The 17,508-nt window shown below is 39.1% G+C and overlaps 1 protein-coding gene across 1 annotated transcript in view; it reads left to right on the forward strand.

Moving 5' to 3' along the window:
* dnah5 (dynein, axonemal, heavy chain 5) overlaps positions 1 to 17,508 on the forward strand; it is a 143,143-nt gene that overhangs the window by 43,092 nt on the left and 82,543 nt on the right. Inside the window, 11 exon segments of the mRNA XM_034102114.2 lie at positions 805 to 939; positions 1,232 to 1,354; positions 1,631 to 1,844; positions 2,049 to 2,272; positions 3,458 to 3,662; positions 3,792 to 3,964; positions 4,433 to 4,563; positions 5,386 to 5,539; positions 15,763 to 16,030; positions 16,710 to 16,833; positions 16,959 to 17,066. Of these exon segments, the coding sequence (XP_033958005.1) occupies positions 805 to 939; positions 1,232 to 1,354; positions 1,631 to 1,844; positions 2,049 to 2,272; positions 3,458 to 3,662; positions 3,792 to 3,964; positions 4,433 to 4,563; positions 5,386 to 5,539; positions 15,763 to 16,030; positions 16,710 to 16,833; positions 16,959 to 17,066 (1,859 nt within the window).

Consider the following 17,508-nt stretch of genomic DNA (forward strand, 5'->3'; position numbering starts at 1 on the left):
GACGACACACTTGCACACATTTCAGATCAATAACATGGTAGCATGGCTGGATGCAGCAGAGATCTACTAAAAGACCATATTTAAAAAATGGTGGTCGATATTCTACTTGAAAGCCCATTAAATGCTTCAACACTTCGCATTCATCCACAGTGTGTGTCTGTGTGTGTTTGGATGCATGTGTGAATGAGTCATTCAGATTCAAAATGCCACAACAGGAAATTAGGGGGCGTCTGTATGTTAGTGTATTTTTAAAGAGCTGCTGTGTGTGGGGGTGATATTTCATTTAGGAAGCTCTTACATTTCCATTTACTGGGTAAATCTGGTTTTTTCAGAGGCTGATGGATATAAAGTGTGCACCGAATATGTACTAAAACCAAATATTATTTTAATATGTTAAGCTGTTACGAAGGGTAGACGTTGAAGATGGCTGATACACAGGCAACGGCCTTCAACCCCCAACATAGCGTTTTATGGATCTGTAAAAAAAATTATTAGCCAATCACTTCAAACTAAAAATTGAAAAACATAGATTATTTTGTTATTCCTTTTTCAGTTTTTTCTTCTTTCCTGAGATGTCTGTTCTGACCTAAGAGTCCTATTTAATGCCATAGCGAAACAAATGCCATATAGTTTCAGTCAACAGTTTAAATCTTAAGATCAACATGATAATGAACTGCCATTTCTGTAGTTAATTTTTGTCATAAAAAGTCATATTACATTGTATGAAACATTACATTTCATTACTTTACTATGTTATCTGTGCATATAGAGGACCGGACACAATACATCTTTCATTTTTGCTAGGCTGTTTTGCTGATTGGAGAGCAAGGAACAGCCAAGACTGTTATCATCAAGGGCTACATGTCAAAGTATGATCCTGAGGCCCACATTGGGAAGAGTCTCAACTTATCTTCTGCGACCACACCACTCATGTTCCAGGTAAACCAGAACTGTCTGTTAACTTTCCTCATTCGTATACATCTTGACGTCTCGTTTTCAGCCATTTTCAACTTAAAGTTGATGCACTACACCCGTGTTAACTCTGACTAATAATGTGCAGGGTGGAGGATGGACCACAGTCTTCTTCTTCCACAGTTGCATTGATTGAGCTGTTTATAACAATGTTTGTTTTTGTGGAACTTACCAGATCTGTCCTTCACTTTTTGCTGTCTTTTTCATAACCATATGTCTTGTCCTATTTGGTCCATTGCTCCCCCTTTCTCTCTACTAGAGGACAGTAGAGAGCTATGTGGATAAGAGGATGGGGACAACGTACGGACCCCCTTCTGGCAAGAAAATGTCCATTTTTATAGATGACATCAACATGCCTGTAATCAACGAATGGGGAGACCAGGTTAGGGGTCATTTTAACCTTAATTAATTAAATGAACTACGAGTGTATTTTCACTATCTACCTCAATTAATGTTAATGAGTCTAGTTTTGTTCTTTGAATCCCGCGTAGGATCATTCTATCATCATTTTTTTATTGCATTCATACATTTTTATTTTGCACTTCACTGACCTATTTAAATGATGCAAAACATGTACTGATGATAACAGCAAAAAAGAATAAAATAAATAAATAATCCTACTCTTGATTTAACATTGCTTTTTGGCTCTTCATCATAGGTGACTAATGAGATTGTCAGGCAGCTGATGGAGCAAAACGGGTTCTTCAATCTGGAGAAACCAGGAGAGTTCACCAATATTGTGGACGTTCAGTTCCTAGCTGCCATGATCCATCCAGGAGGCGGTCGTAATGACATCCCACAGAGACTGAAAAGGCAGTTCTCCATCTTCAACTGTACCCTGCCCTCCAACACTTCCATTGACAAGATATTTGGTGGGTAAAGAGAATGCAGTGGAACCATTATTGAGGCAAGAATTGAATCGAATTATTTAAATAATATTAAGGAATTTGTATAAAAAACGTATACTACAGTACTAACAAAATGGCATACATTACCTACTGTGTCTTATGCTTTTGATAAATATACATGCCTTGGTAACAATGCCATCTTTAACTGACAAATCACCTATAATGTAGGTGTGATTGGCATCGGCCACTTCTGTGCACGTCGTGGATTTGCCAATGACGTTCGTAGCACCATACCTCGTCTGGTGTCTCTGACCCGTCGGCTCTGGCAGTTGACCAAGGTCAAGATGCTTCCAACTCCGGCCAAGTTTCACTACATTTTCAACCTAAGGGATCTGTCCAGAATTTGGCAAGGCATGCTTTATACCAACCCTGAGGTGGTCAACTCTGTTCAGGTAAGAAGTTTAAAACATACGTTTTTGTTTTTTTTAAATCTAAAATGTCATATAATTAGGGAAAGTTACACAGCTAATAAGATTAAGATAATATATAGTATCTAACATTAAAAGTTCAACTGACAATACAAATACTATAGATAAGCCTAAGTTAAGCCCCTCACTGCACCATGAGCCCTACTGCTAAGTACGTATTGTGTGTGATACATACACAAAGTATATACTGTATGATTAATACTCCACATATACCAGCCTTAGATTAGATAGATTAGTTTTAAACAGGTTTCTGCAGTGCTGTCATATTATTCCTCCCACTAGCCTTATTGCATGTGAGTGTGTAAATGTAGATACATGTATTATAGACTGCAGTAGTGTAAAGGCACTTACAGAGAATGATGAAACCCCTCATTATATGGTACAGCTAATGTAGGAATTGAGAAAGATAATTGTCTTTTGGTAGGGAAGAATAAACAATTCTAGCATTGCAAGCTCGATTCTTGCTGAGGTGGCAACATTGCCTAATGTTTTGTGGCCTCACTGAATAATATAATGCAATGAAATATATCATCTACCGCTGCCAAGGGTCATAGCAACTATGTTCAACATCCCTGCTGAGGCTTTCAACTCACCTCAGAAAAATTATGCTGTGTCTCTTAATTTGGATATATCCTTAAGTGCACTGTTCACACTCGTACTTGTGCGGTTTGTACATTTTTTTCAGGGTAGTGTTGTCTCAGTGGGTACACTGGAAATGAAAATTGTCACTGTTAGAAAGCTAGCAGAGTTAGGTATAAATTGTTAAGGGTTCCATACTCAACTTTTCGACCAGTATGAGTGCACATCCTTTTGCCATACTTAATAGTGTACATGCACCTATGCAAGGATAATAGCAAGTGCAACTTCAGAATGACCAACATTGTAACTCAACACGAGACTGCAAGATGCAAGTGTTGTAAAAAGACATGACCACTCAGAACAGAATACATGACAGTATTGATTACCAATAAATGAAATGTTTACTTCATCATTTTGGCTATGCTATCTGAACTGAATGAGCTAATTCATAAGCAACACTCACCTATCCTGCTGTCTTGTACTGGCAGACACTCGAGAGACTTACAACAACCAAAGCTTTTTGAGCTTACTTTATTGAATAGGAACATTAACACAAATGGTCATTTCCAGGTGCTGCTGGCATTGTGGAAGCACGAGTGCAGTCGTGTGATAGCTGACCGTTTTACCATGCCTGAAGACGTGGAGTGGTTTGACCACGCTTTGGCAGAACTTGTAAAGGAGGAGTTTGTCGAGGACAACAAGAACATAGCGGATTATGGAGAAGGACTAAACAGATTCTTTGTTGACTTTCTACGAGATGCACCTGAGGCTACAGGTACCTATCAATCAAAAACATACAGCACTGGAACATTTCAGTCCAGTGTTTTTGTCCCCTCTCAAATAAAACTGAAATTTGCCTGCTGTTTGTGATCATTTTAAAATAAAATCTTTATTTTCCTTACAGGAGAAGAGCCGGAGGAATCAGACTTTGATTTGCCCAAAGTGTACGAGCCTATCGAATCGTTTGAGAGTTTAAAGGAGCGCCTTAACATGTTTCTGAGCCATTATAATGAGAGCATCAGGGGTACTGGCATGGACATGGTCTTCTTTCAGGATGCTATAATGCATCTGGTCAAGGTACTCAAAATATACTAATCATTTACCCACGTTGGTGTGTTTTTAAAAATGAAGAAATCTTAATATTATCAGGATGAAAATCACAGGCTTTTTACGTTATAGAACAGAACAGAAAGTATAAAAGTGTGTGTGACGCCATGAATGCATACAAAACGTTATGTTGTCAAACTCAGTGAAACTCAAAACTATTTCCATTGAAGTTGTGTCACTGGCCACTGTTCATTTTCATTGAATGCTCAGACAGCCTACAAGCCCCCAAAAAGTCATTCCAGTTTAACCTACAGTATGTACAATTTATTTTGTGTAGTTTTTATTTTTGTAAACTTGTTTGCTTTCCCACTTTCACTCCCACCATATGTCTTTCTGTCTCCCTTGCTTCTTTTTTTCTCCTTCACAGCTTGTCACATACAAACTCTCCCTTTTTATTAATCCTAGTTCTATGTGTATGATGGGTTTTTGTGTGTGTAGGTGTCGAGGATAATCCGGACGCCTGGAGGAAATGCCTTGTTGGTGGGTGTTGGGGGTTCAGGCAAACAGAGCCTGACCAGACTGGCCTCATTCATTGCTGGATACAAGATCTTCCAGATAACTCTCACACGGTGAGGCGCACATACAATAGAAACAAATACATCAGTTTGCTTTCAATAGGTTGAATTGTATAGGTTGTTCTGTTTAGTCAAGAGATCAAACGGAAATGTCTGTCTCATTTCTGACATTTGATAAAGATTCATCATTCATTAATCAGGATCTGCAAATCAAAATGAAGTTCTGAAAGATAATAGTTATTGTTTAATATCTTTGCAGCCCCTCATCCAGTGTGTCTTCTCTTTGAGACAATATAATTGTCTCCTATGGGAGTCTCTTCAGTGCACTTCATTGATCAGAATAAGAAAAACGCTCCTTTGCTTTTTCTGTGTCATTTTTCTCTGCTTGCTTTGGCTTACAAATAGCCTTTCTCATTGTTCTGTGTCTCACTCTGGACTCTCCCTTGCTCTACCAAACCGTCAAATGATTTTCTCCCTACAGTAAGTCCCCATGTTGATTTGTCGCAGTCTTATTTTCCATCTGCTCTCTGCCTCACAGATTTTAGTGTTTGGTATTAATATAAATGACCATCTCGACTCTGCAGCCCTACTTGAAGAAAACATGGACCATGTTTCCTTCTCTTTTTACACAGTTGCCTTTTCCATGCAGGGCCATACTCTGTTTCTCGTGCAGACACAATTTGATTCTCTGAAATCTAACTTTTACGTTGATTTCAAGTAAAAACAATCCCTGCTTTTAAATATTGTCATTTTAAATCTGTTACTCTATTACATTCTATTGATGCAGTTTGTCACCAATGAGTCATGCGATTAATTCCATACATTGATAATCCACTTTCACTCTTCATTTATTTGATGCATTCTGTTCTTTGCCAGCTCATACAACACAGCCAACCTGATGGACGACCTGAAGGGTTTGTACAGAACAGCTGGCCAACAGGGCAAAGGCATCAGCTTCCTCTTTACTGACAACGAAATCAAAGAGGAATCCTTCCTCGAGTACATGAACAATGTCCTGTCATCTGGAGAGGTGAGAAGCCCAAACATGCCACAAAGCCACACATACATGATTTTCGTGATATACAAAAGTGAAAGCAGCTGGTGTTTGAAATCAAAAGGTCTGTTGCTGTGAAGTAGGAACAAATACACTCCTAGGAAAGATACACAAATGATAGTGTTTAGAGAGAGGCCATTGTAAGTCTCTAATGTTAGCAGTGTAATTCATAAGATGGGGCAAATGGAAACTCAGAATAACGCAGAGAGAAAGTAACTCAGAATAATTAATACCATAAATGTTTTTCAAAGCTATGTAGTTATATAATGTAAAGATTGTTCTAAGAAGTGTGTATTCCAACTACATATTTGTCTTCAATATATTTTTTGTATTCAAGTCTTGCTTTTGAGAAAAATTCATCATCAAGAGTAGTACTCTTAAGAAGTCAAGTATACAAAAGTATTCTCTTTTGATAAATGACCTGGCACACTTGTTTTCACAGCTGAAACATTTTTGAAAATCATAACACACTTTATCATGAGGGATACACAAAGGTGCACTGACTCATATTGACTCATACTGTACTTGCATGAGATCTAGTTTGCCCCACAAAAAAGCTGTAATTATTGGTTTGTTGTGCTGTTGAAACTGACTGCTGGCATTCAACCTTGAATAGCACACACATTTATTATTGAGTTACCAAGTAAAAGACAGCTCAGGCCAAGAGCAGAGAGAATCATTTTGTCTCTATTTGGTCTATGAGCAGTGAAGTTTATATCAAATTAAAAAGCAAATTGCATTTTCATTGTCAATACGATAGCGTTATGAATAATTATATTTGATTGATTTGGATGTAATGAATTGAAGCTGTTACTGGCAGGAAGATTATATGCAGCTAGGTCCAAAGCACTTTTCCTGCTCCTGTAACTTATTTTGACAGACCGTTCGTCTTCACATTGTTCCAACATTACGAACCCTGGTGTGAGCGTTTGAAAGAGAGAATGACTAAATAACAGATGTATCAAAGAAGTTAACACAGCAACTGCTTTCTACTGTTTACTAACCCCGACTAAACATTTAATACTTTAATCACGCCTAATCAAGCTATTTAAATTAAATACAGTATCTCTTCCTTATATTTCTCGGTCAGGTTGCTACCCCAACTACTAAAATGTTAATTTGTTTAATCTGTTTGTCATGCAGCTCAAACTGTGAAGAAAGCACCCTGTCTTAAGACAATATCTTAATAGTAAGCAGAAAACCCATTTTATATATTTCTGTTCCATTTTCCACATTTAGGACTCTAAAGTTGTTTGCTTAAAGGGGACCTATCATGCAAAATGCACTTTTTGATGTCTTTTATACATAAATATGTGTCCCCGGTGTGCCGGGGAACTCACGCAGCGTCAGAAAATAAAACCCTCTCTCTTTTCCTCCGTACCCAAATCTTTTAAAAACGGGTGTACAACGAGCGGATACAGATTTGCTGCCGATATGACGTCAAATCGGCGGCGGACCCACAGAAAATTGCCATCAGAAACAATGCCTGACGTGTTTTGGACGTAATCTCGTCTTTGTTTACATAAGCAAGCCTCGCTAACACTCAGTGCTAACCTGTACTGTAGAGCACATGTGTTTTTAAAAAGCAGGAAATAAAAAAAGGAACTCACCTTGTGATTAGTGATGTTACGTATTGCGCCGAGGCTTCGGAGCGTGTGTCGAGTAATCCCCGAAGCTTTTTGTGAAGCTTGTATTGAGGCTTGTATCGTTTTGGGCCAGTGACGTCATCGATGACAAACGAAGCCTCGCTGCCTGTCGATACCACGTGACTGCTTCAGGAAGCGATTCAGATCGGTTGAGCCGTTGAACCACAACGCTCATAATACCCGTGGATGTATAATAAGAACCATATAACCCCCCTCCTGTACCCGGGCCCGGTGACACGATGGAATCAAAAGAGCTCAGACCCTCACTTATATAGAGGTCGGAACATGTCATAAGTAGCCTATAAATAGATACAAGCATAAATAAATGTAGGAATAAAAACATCAATACATACAGGAATACATATCTTGCAGTGTTTTCAGGGAGCTTTAGTGTGTGTGCTGTGGCTCAGCTGGAAAGCAGTTGACTCATGACCGCAGGGTCCCTGGTTCAACGACTGAAAAATACGTCTTTCTTGTTGTTTATAAAAGCTACAGCTAAATGAGATAATGTAGTTAATAAATGTATTCTTTGATATGGTTTAGCCTTTCTCAGGCTACAACATGGTTAAGTTTATTATGAATATTATTAAATCAAATCAAGTTTTATTTATATAGCACATTTATAAACGATTTTTGGTTGAGCCAAAGTGCTGTACATATAATAAAAATAGCCTACAGTAGAGACACTTTACAGCAAATACAACAGCACAGATTGTTCAGAATATCAGTATGAGAAAAAACGACACCCTCTATCCTTAGACCCTCACATTGTACAAGGAAAAACTTCCCGAGAAAACCCACAGTTTAAAGGGAGAAAATGGGAGAAACCTCAGGGAGAGCAACAGAGGAGGGATCCCTCTCCCAGGATGGACAGACGTGCAATAGATGCAGTGTGTAAATCGAATTAAGGAATACAAATCCCTCTTTGCAATGTTCACCGGCCTCCTTAGGCTTTTCAATCACAATCAACTGGGATAAAAACAATATTGTTAACATGAAAATATGATTTTATGTTCGTTGTTTAGAGTTATTCTAAGGCTTTACTCATTGGGAACTCGGTATGAGATAGAGCACACTGTTGAGATGTCCAATCTGCCTGTTTTACACACTTTGACCAACAGGGGGTTTGTGTTCAAATGAAGCCCATGATGAAGCCTCATGAGATGAACCCTTTTGCGAACCAATTGGCTGGAAAGCTTCATAAGGCTTCATCTCGCCATCACTACTTGTGATAAACCTGCAAGAGAAAAAGCAGTTGAGCTCCATACTGTTTCAGAAATAATCTTTGATGTGGTTTAGAACAAGATGGCGTTTTATCACAGCAGAATTTAACTTTATCTCCGGTAGAATTCTGATCAGGCATTAGCTCCTCCTCCTCTTCTTTCTTTTTTTTCAAGCTAAGGACCCAAGATCCGCGTTTCTCTAACAGGGCTGCAAAAGAGGGGTTTGAGCAGTATGAGGCATGGCTACAATGGGTGAACTGTTTGCTATTTTAAGCAAAAAACTTCACAGACATGTTTTTTATGGTCATGGTTTTTAGGTATGGTCCTACAATATATTTTTCCAATATAGCATGATAGGTCCACTTTAAAGAAGCATATAAGGTGGAGAGCTTGTTGAGATGCTTATCATATACATTTAAATAAGTTAACACCATCAAGGAATGATTCACAATCATTTCTACAAATGTTGAAATCTGAGCATTGCTAGTAAACATCCGACCTCCACATGGACTTATTTCGTGTTTGGTGTGTTGTTTGTGTGCAGCTGAGAGGATTGTGTGCGGAGTATGTGTTTTTGTAAGAGAAAAGTTGTTGTTGCAGGAATGATAGGATGACTCTGTGCAAGACAGTGTCAGATGAGAAACAAAAAGAGCGAGCTCTTAGTGTGAGGTTGTTATTTATCTCAGAGTAACCCAGCAGATGGTTGGAGACATGGTGCTTCTTACCACAACACCACATGCTCCCTGAGGACTCTCTCTCTCTTACTCTTAGTAAATAGGAATACAGTGAAAAGGTGCAAAAAGCAATGTGAGAGGATGCAGTGTAGCTATCCCCATATTGGGTGTGTTTTTTCCCATAATGATTTTCAGTGTCAAAACCAGGCTAAGGAAGTATGTGAAGGTTAACCTAAGCAATGATTCAACAATTGTCTGTTACTCTCACTGTTGACCATTTTATTGTCCAAAAGTAAATCAAAATCAACTTCCAATATCAGTTTAAATCTAACCATCCTGATCTAAGGCCTCATTGTAAAAGAACATAATTTGGCTTTTCCACCAGCTGCTTACCATTCATATTTACACTGAACAAAAATATAAATGCAACACTTTTGTTTTTGCTCCCATTTTTCATGAGATGAACTCAAAGATCTAAAACATTTTCTATTTACACAAAATAACCATTTCTCTCAAATATTGTTCACAAATCTGAAAAAATCTGTGATAGTGAGCCGAGATAATCCATCCCACCTCACAGGTGTGGCATATCAAGATGCTGATTAGACCGCATGATTATTGCACAGGTGTGCCTTAGGCTGGCGACAATAAAAGGCCACTCTGAAACGTGCAGTTTTACTTTATTGGGGGGTCTGGGGGGGTCCGAAAACCAGTCAGTATCTGGTGTGACCACCATTTGCCTCACGCAGTGCAACACATCTCCTTCGCATAGAGTTGATCAGGTTGTTGATTGTGGCCTGTGGAATGTTGGTCCACTCCTCTTCAATGGCTGTGCGAAGTTGCTGGATATTGGCAGGAACTGGAACACGCTGTCGTATACGCCGATCCAGAGCATCCCAAACATGTTCAATGGGTGACATGTCCGGTGAGTATGCTGGCCATGCAAGAACTGGGATGTTTTCAGCCTCCAGGAATTGTGTACAGATCCTTGCAACATGGGGCCGTGCATTATCATGCTGCAACATCAGGTGATGGTCGTGGATGAATGGCACAACAATGGGCCTCAGGATCTCGTCACGGTATCTCTGTGCATTCACAATGCCATCAATAAAATGCGATTTCAGAAATTGGCATGCTGTCAGCATGCCAATTGCATGCTCCCTCAAAACTTGCGACATCTGTGGCATTGTGCTGTGTGATAAAACTGAACATTTTAGAGTGGCCTTTTATTGTGGCCAGCCTAAGGCACACCTGTGCAATAATCATGCTGTCTAATCAGCATCTTGATATGCTACACCTGTGAGGTGGGATGGATTATCTCGGCAAAGGAGAAGTGCTCACTATCACAGATTTTTTCAGATTTGTGAACAATATTTGAGAGAAATGGTTATTTTGTGTTTATAGAAAATGTTTTAGATCTTTGAGTTCATCTCATGAAAAATGGGAGCAAAAACAAAAGTGTTGCATTTATATTTTTGTTCAGTGTATATCTCAGAATTTCCTTGTATCACAAATTGTCACCATGTGACATAAATACAGATTATTTTTTGGAAATCTGCGCTATAATGTCTCTGCGTGATCAAATTCAAACTTAATTTGACACTCTAAACCAGAGTTATTCAACTAAAATTCAACGAGGTCCAGTTAGAAAAAATCTCCCCATGCAAAGGTCCGGAGCTTCAAAATGCCTAACTTGCTTCATGAATTACTGTGATATATATTGAAGTAGCCTGTAGCTTTATCAACGTCTGCATGTAATCAAGAACTGACTGCCAATCAAATAAAGAAAGTGCAATTCAAAAACAACAATATGTATTGTCAATTAACATTGAACTATACATATATACAGTAAAATACTGTGGATATGTGTAATGTTCCTCTCATTTAAAAATAAAATAGAGAAAATAAATAAAATAGCTTTGGAAAATGTGTGCATCTTAAAAAAAAGTGTAGCAGCAGCTTGAGTTTCTCTTTTTCTTTGTTAACCGTTTCACATCATGACTTACAGTAACAGTTTCAGCCGATTATAGAACAATATCAGTCTTTACACATCATAACAATTGAACAGTTTTAAAGTTTCTCTTTCTTTCCCTCTTATATTGCAGTCCCTCACTCACTTTGTTTTGTTCAGTGTGAGAATTGAGCTCGAGCTTGTCCTGCCAGGAGTTTAAATCTGGGCTGAAATTGTGTCAGGGCCATTCTCATACACACATGCAGGTGCTCATTGGTTAGCCTCGGTTAGCCTGCCCTGGAACGATATTTATTTTTTGTGACCTCAGTTCTGACTTGAGAGGGAATGTTTGGTCAAACATTTTGTGTTTTGTCTCATAGTGGCGTTTTGGCACTTTTAATGAGCGCCACGCAGGGGCGGATCTAGAAAAAAATATTCATGGGGTGGCATCCCCTGGCAGAAGTATATGCTGATTTAATCGCAGTCATATCAATCAATGTTAACTTGGAAAGCCACAATATTAATATTTTAACTCAATAACATTAGGTGACATTATTGTGGCACATCCAGTAAAGCCTTAAATATAAATATATAAGGTGGCACACATCATTTAATGAATTTTAACTGAATGAGTTGGTTTCACTCTTAGACCAGCAGGGGTACCAAATCTATGTAGACTGCTGCAATAAGTACATTAATTAACTGTCTCATCGATGTTTGTCTGTATGAATATGATAATATTAACAATCATATTATTCCTATCAGCTGTCAATCACTGTTATGATTCACATATTCAGTGTTATTATTAAATAAACTATATTTTTTGGAGGAGTTAATGATGAATGTTCCTCAAGATGCTTGCTCACCCTCCTTCAAATTTGAAAGACAAGTAATTACTATCATATATCAAAAGAATCAAAAGAACAGTTCAGCGCCCCACAACTTCATTGCAAACAGTTACAACCTTGACTTTACATCAGAAAGAACAAACATTAAAGAAGTGACTAACTGCATCAATTAGGGTTAAAAAACGTGTATTCAGCTAAAACATAAACATCTCTGCAGTTATGATCCAGTGGAAAGTCCTTACCTACTGGCTTAGTTAAATCAAAGTGGTTACTTTTTTTTGGCTGGGCAGTGAAGTTTTACACACAGTCTTATTTGACTTTCTCAGGACTTGAAAGTGTTTTTTGGGGGCAGAACCCCACAAAGAAGAAAAATATTATACACACGTAAGGTCATCATCTTAACAGTTTGTTATTCTCATCGACTCATCCGTGAGCAGAGCATCAAGTTGGCATGCCTATAACAGCTGAATGTGGCGATTACCATCTTGATCAGCAAAACGCCTCACAAACGATTTAAAGCTATGGTGCGTTTTGATTCAATGCTGAGTACAGCCAAACTTGACAGGCTCTTCTCTATCATTGTAGACCGCAAACGGTGGCTCCAGAGTATTTTTGTTGGGTAATCTATGGTAGGGCTAACCCATACAGTGGTGGGGCTCAAGTCAGTATTTGCAATGTAATTACATACACGCTCCCCTTGACAGTGAAACGCCACGCGTGAGGTTTAGATTATTTCCCTGTCTCAATCCAAATTGAACTGTATGAAATAAAAAGGCACATTTGTCTTGTAGTAAATAAAAAGGGCGACCTGGAGCCAATCCTGCAATTTCCCCACAAGTGAAAGAGTTGACATGCTGAAAACCCAACCCCTGCAGGGGGGTCTGGGGGGATTCTCCCCCAGGAGATTTTTTGAAATACTAACATAAAATACACATTCTGGTACTCTCTTGAGAAGAAAAATAAATAAATCTATTACTCCACGACATATTTAAAAAAATGAATGGTATTTAATTTGTTGTTACTTTGTTCTGAAAGCTGAACCTGCTGCTCCTCACTGAAGAGGGAAGAGGCTGTGTGAATTACTTTACATTGTGGATAAGGGTTGATAGCCCCCATTGTTCTGTGTGTCAACATGAAAGACAGCCCACACACCTATCAATCATCAAACCGTGGGGTCTTATTTCATTACGTGTTGATTTCTATCAACACGTAATGTTGTATCGATGTATATAGAGATGTACTACCGCAAAAGTATTCTCCGTCGGGACTTCCTGCAACAACACCACGCCGTTATCGTGATTCTGATTGGCCAGAAGACATTATCAAAGATGTTCTATTGAGAAGACGATCACTACGTGACAAAAGTTTTCAAAACCGTTTCTAGTCTTCGGTATTTCCAGACAAGTGGCTACTGAAATCAATCTTACTAACTGCTGTCTGTGCAATTTACTCTGCGCGAGTTGGCGGACTTTATTTTGTTTACCTTAACATCATTTTTCATGGTGGGGCTAAGCCATTTCTTGGTATGGCTGTAGCCTACCCCAACCATACCCTGGCGCCGCCACTGACCGCAAATACCTCATTCCTTCCGTCTACTTGGATCCAAAATGCTTCTCGTTTTGCGCTGTCCCCCGTTCAAATGAAATCGCCGCCAATCATATTTCCACGCTCGTTCCAGGGCCGGGGGAGGGGTTACAAGACTCGCATCTTGTGCTGCATTCACTTGCACTCGGACATTAGAGATTTTCTCTCATAAATGTCCGATGAGCCACAACTTCTTTTCAAAACAAAGCTGCCAACTGGGGTGGCAGCTGGGGTGGCAAGTAGTGTTAATTTCGTCAGCTATTTTTTTATTTAGTTTTAGTCTTAGTCCTGTGTTAAATTTCCTTTTTAGTTTTAGTCATATTTAGTCACCTTCATCCTGTTTTTATTTAGTCAAGTTTTAGTCGACTAAAAGTCTGAGCATTTTAGTCTTATTTTAGTCGACTAAAACAGTAAACATTTTAGTCAAGATTTAGTCGACTAAAAGTCTGAGCATTTTAGTCTTATTTTAGTCAAAGAAAACTAATTATTTTAGTCTACTTTTTGTCAATGAAAACTGTTGAGTCTTTTTTAGTCATCTGATTATATAGAACATTTCAGTCAAACTAGTCTAGCCAAAACCAATAATTTGTCATTTTCGTATATAAATAAATAAGATTATCTTGTCCTTATTTGATGAAAAACACAGGTTGAATGATTAAGAAAGCAGCTTTGCAGAGAGTATCTGGTCAGGTTTGTGGTGTTTTTACCAGCTGTGTTATGGCCACATTGCTTCCCTTCTGATAAAACAATGCATTCGCTTTTTTTCTCCGCCTCATTGTAGCGAAAATGGGCCAAAATATCACATCGTTTCTTTCTCCCAAGCAGTGGTGGCTTTAGACTTTTTAGTTGTCAGTAATTTTGACGGACAGGATTGTAACATTTCCGTCATAATCCATTATTATCCGTCGAGTGCACAATGTATCACTCACTCGCGCTGACGGGGGGTATTCGGTTAACGCGACCACTGCTCCTAAGCCCTGTTGTTGCCATTTTATTTTCTGTTAAATAAGGTTAGTTAGACCATGAGTTAGACCCGAGTCTTCCTGACAGTTCATATTGTGCCGCTGCCCGGTGTAATTCAAATGTACCGCCGCGCGCAGCACAGAAACAGCTGCTGCTCTGCCGCAGCACCGGAAATGGAACTGCTGGGAGAAAAACTGACTATCAGAGATTTAACGTTATCTTTGATAATATTTCGTCTCCTCATTTTTCGTCAACGAAAGTAAAGAGAGATTTTGTCATAGTTTTTATTTAGTAAACTACATTTTCGTCTCGTCACTTTTCGTCAACGAAATTGCATGATGATTTCGTTACAGTTATTGTTTACTGCCGTCGGTGCCGTCTCGTCATCGTCTCGTTTTCGTCATGGAAAAAAAGGTCGTTGACGAACATATTTCGTCATAGTTTTAGTCAACGAAATTAACACTAGTGGCAAGGCATTTTTCTGAGGTGGCAGCTGCCACCCCGTGCCACCCTGTAGAACCGCCACTGGCGCCACGGTCTCTGAACAAATGAGACACACTGGTTCTGTGCTCCCAGTGGGCAGGATGAACATGAATGAGTCCGTCCACTCAGGGTTAAAAGCTCTGTTCTCACTGTCCACTTTCCTCTTCTTGGAGAGCGCCATGTGTAATTATTTGTCTCTCCCTGTCTGCCGCTAACACGCCTGTTCACTCTCCTCTCCGCTTCTCTCCCTGTATCGCTAATTATTCTCTTCACTCACTTTCCTCTCCGCTTCTCTCTGCCGCGCTCTCGTCTCTTCTTCTGTGTTTCTCTCCCTGTATCGCTCACTCGTCTCTTTCGCCCCCTGTCGGCGGCGGTTAAAATAGAATCGCCCCGTCAAAATTGAAATCCCCTATTAATGTATTGATTATAGGCCCGGGTCCGTATAGGTCGGCGTCCGGATCCGGACCGCGGTCCGCCTGTTGCCGACCCCTGCCCTAGACAAACAGTACTTTGTACGTTTTGAGTGCTGAGCAAAACAAAATCAGAAATTGTGTCTTGGTGATCTGAATCTCCATATTCAAACTTACCATTACCACAATTACTTCTTACAAAGCAAATATTACAGAAAAAAGAGACATCCATTATTGTTTTAAAGATTTAAACGTATGTTTAAGATCTTGTTTTAATAAAAAATCACAAAAAACGTTTACTAAATTATTTTCACCTAAACCAGATACAGTACCAAACACAAATAAACCAGTATAATAGAAATAAAAAAGACATCATGTTAATGGGCATCATTGTATGGATATATTTTCTATCCTCAGGTGTCCAACCTATTCGCTCGTGATGAGATTGATGAGATTCTCAGTGATCTTATCCCTGTTATGAAGCGGGAGTTTCCAAGGCGACCACCGACCAACGAAAACCTTTACGAGTACTTCATGTCACGAGTCCGACACAACCTCCACGTTGTTCTGTGCTTCTCGCCCGTTGGGGAAAAGTTCCGCAACCGGGCGTTAAAGTTCCCTGCCTTGATATCTGGGTGCACCATGGACTGGTTCAGCAGGTGGCCAAAGGACGCTCTTGTTGCAGGTACCTTTCCCAGGCATTTTAAAATCTGCTTTCCAATTGTAGTATTTGTTAGACAATATTTATATATCCCTGTCCATTTATCCTTGTTATTTTTCTATTTGCTCTAAAAAAAAAAAGCTCATGTATTACTTAATAAGATTTTCAGTGTGCCCTTGTGCTTTCTTATTAATGAAAGTCTTTATTAGACAACTGCAGCCATGCTGTTCGGATTTACTGCTAACATTACCTCATACACAGTATAACTTGTCTAATATAATTGTATTTACTTCTGCTGCTTAGAAATGCATACTGAAACCAGTTTGGAATGTTATTACTTTCATACACATACCAATTTAACAATTCTTAACGCCCCTCATTTTGTGCAGCTCATTTCCCAATTTATTTTTCTGACTGCAATCCATATTTTCCTAAATCAGTTAGAAGAATAACAAAGATGTTGTGAAATATGTCACAAGTAATCTATAATATCCATTGCAATTACACTGTCTTTCCTGCTTGGAAAACCATCAATTGCAATTTCTTAAAGCATTTTGCAGTATTGACCAGTATATTAACCTGTTCTATTTATTTTACATTTGCCGATCAGGTTTCAGTTACCAAATGTTGCAGTCCACTTTCTGTATTTTCCTCCTAATTCAGCTTTTTCTGATGATTCCTCATCCATATTTCTGTACTACAGTGTCTGAACACTTCCTGTCATTATATGACATCGACTGCTCAACCCAGGTTAAAGGTGAGGTAGTCCAGTGTATGGGCTCCTTCCAGGATGGTGTGGCAGAGAAGTGTGTGGACTACTTCCAGAGGTACAACATTTTGTTAAAACCTCTTTATCTAAATGCAAATTTGAGGATAAGGACACATTTTGAAATGATTCTCCTGTATTTTATTATGACATGAAATATCCTTTTTTAATCAAATTAAATTCTAGATACCGACGCTCCACCCACGTGACACCGAAGTCCTACCTGTCCTTCATTCAGGGCTACAAAGCCATCTATAAGGAGAAGAGGTCTGAGGTCCAGACCCTGGCCAACAGGTAAACAAGCTAACATGATTATCTTAGATATTTGTTAACATACAATAATATTGAGGGTTGGTTTGTAAAATACTTGATTTTGATGAAGTTGTAGAATCTGAGAGTCTTCCTCTTTGCGACAATAGGTGGCACGTGATGAGTGAGGCATCAATAATTAGCCATAATTAGTGCACTTTCTGAGAAATATGAAGAAGTTAAACTTTAAACATCCATGACTTAAACACTTTACCCAGGATAAAAGCAACATAGTTGCACCTGCAAGGTGAATACAGCTGAGGCCTGTACTACGAAGCCGGTTCAACATAACCTGGATATGTTTGAGTTAGCCGGTTGGCCTAATCCAAAACATACGCGCTCTCGCTAAACTGTACTACGACGCGGGTTATCAAGTGGATCGCTCAAGCCAGCCGTGTCCTATCTAGTTAGGTGCGCGTTCACATGA

Source organism: Pseudochaenichthys georgianus, chromosome 16 (assembly GCF_902827115.2).
Source record: "Pseudochaenichthys georgianus chromosome 16, fPseGeo1.2, whole genome shotgun sequence".
In the NCBI taxonomy this organism is placed as follows: Eukaryota; Metazoa; Chordata; class Actinopteri; order Perciformes; family Channichthyidae; genus Pseudochaenichthys; species Pseudochaenichthys georgianus.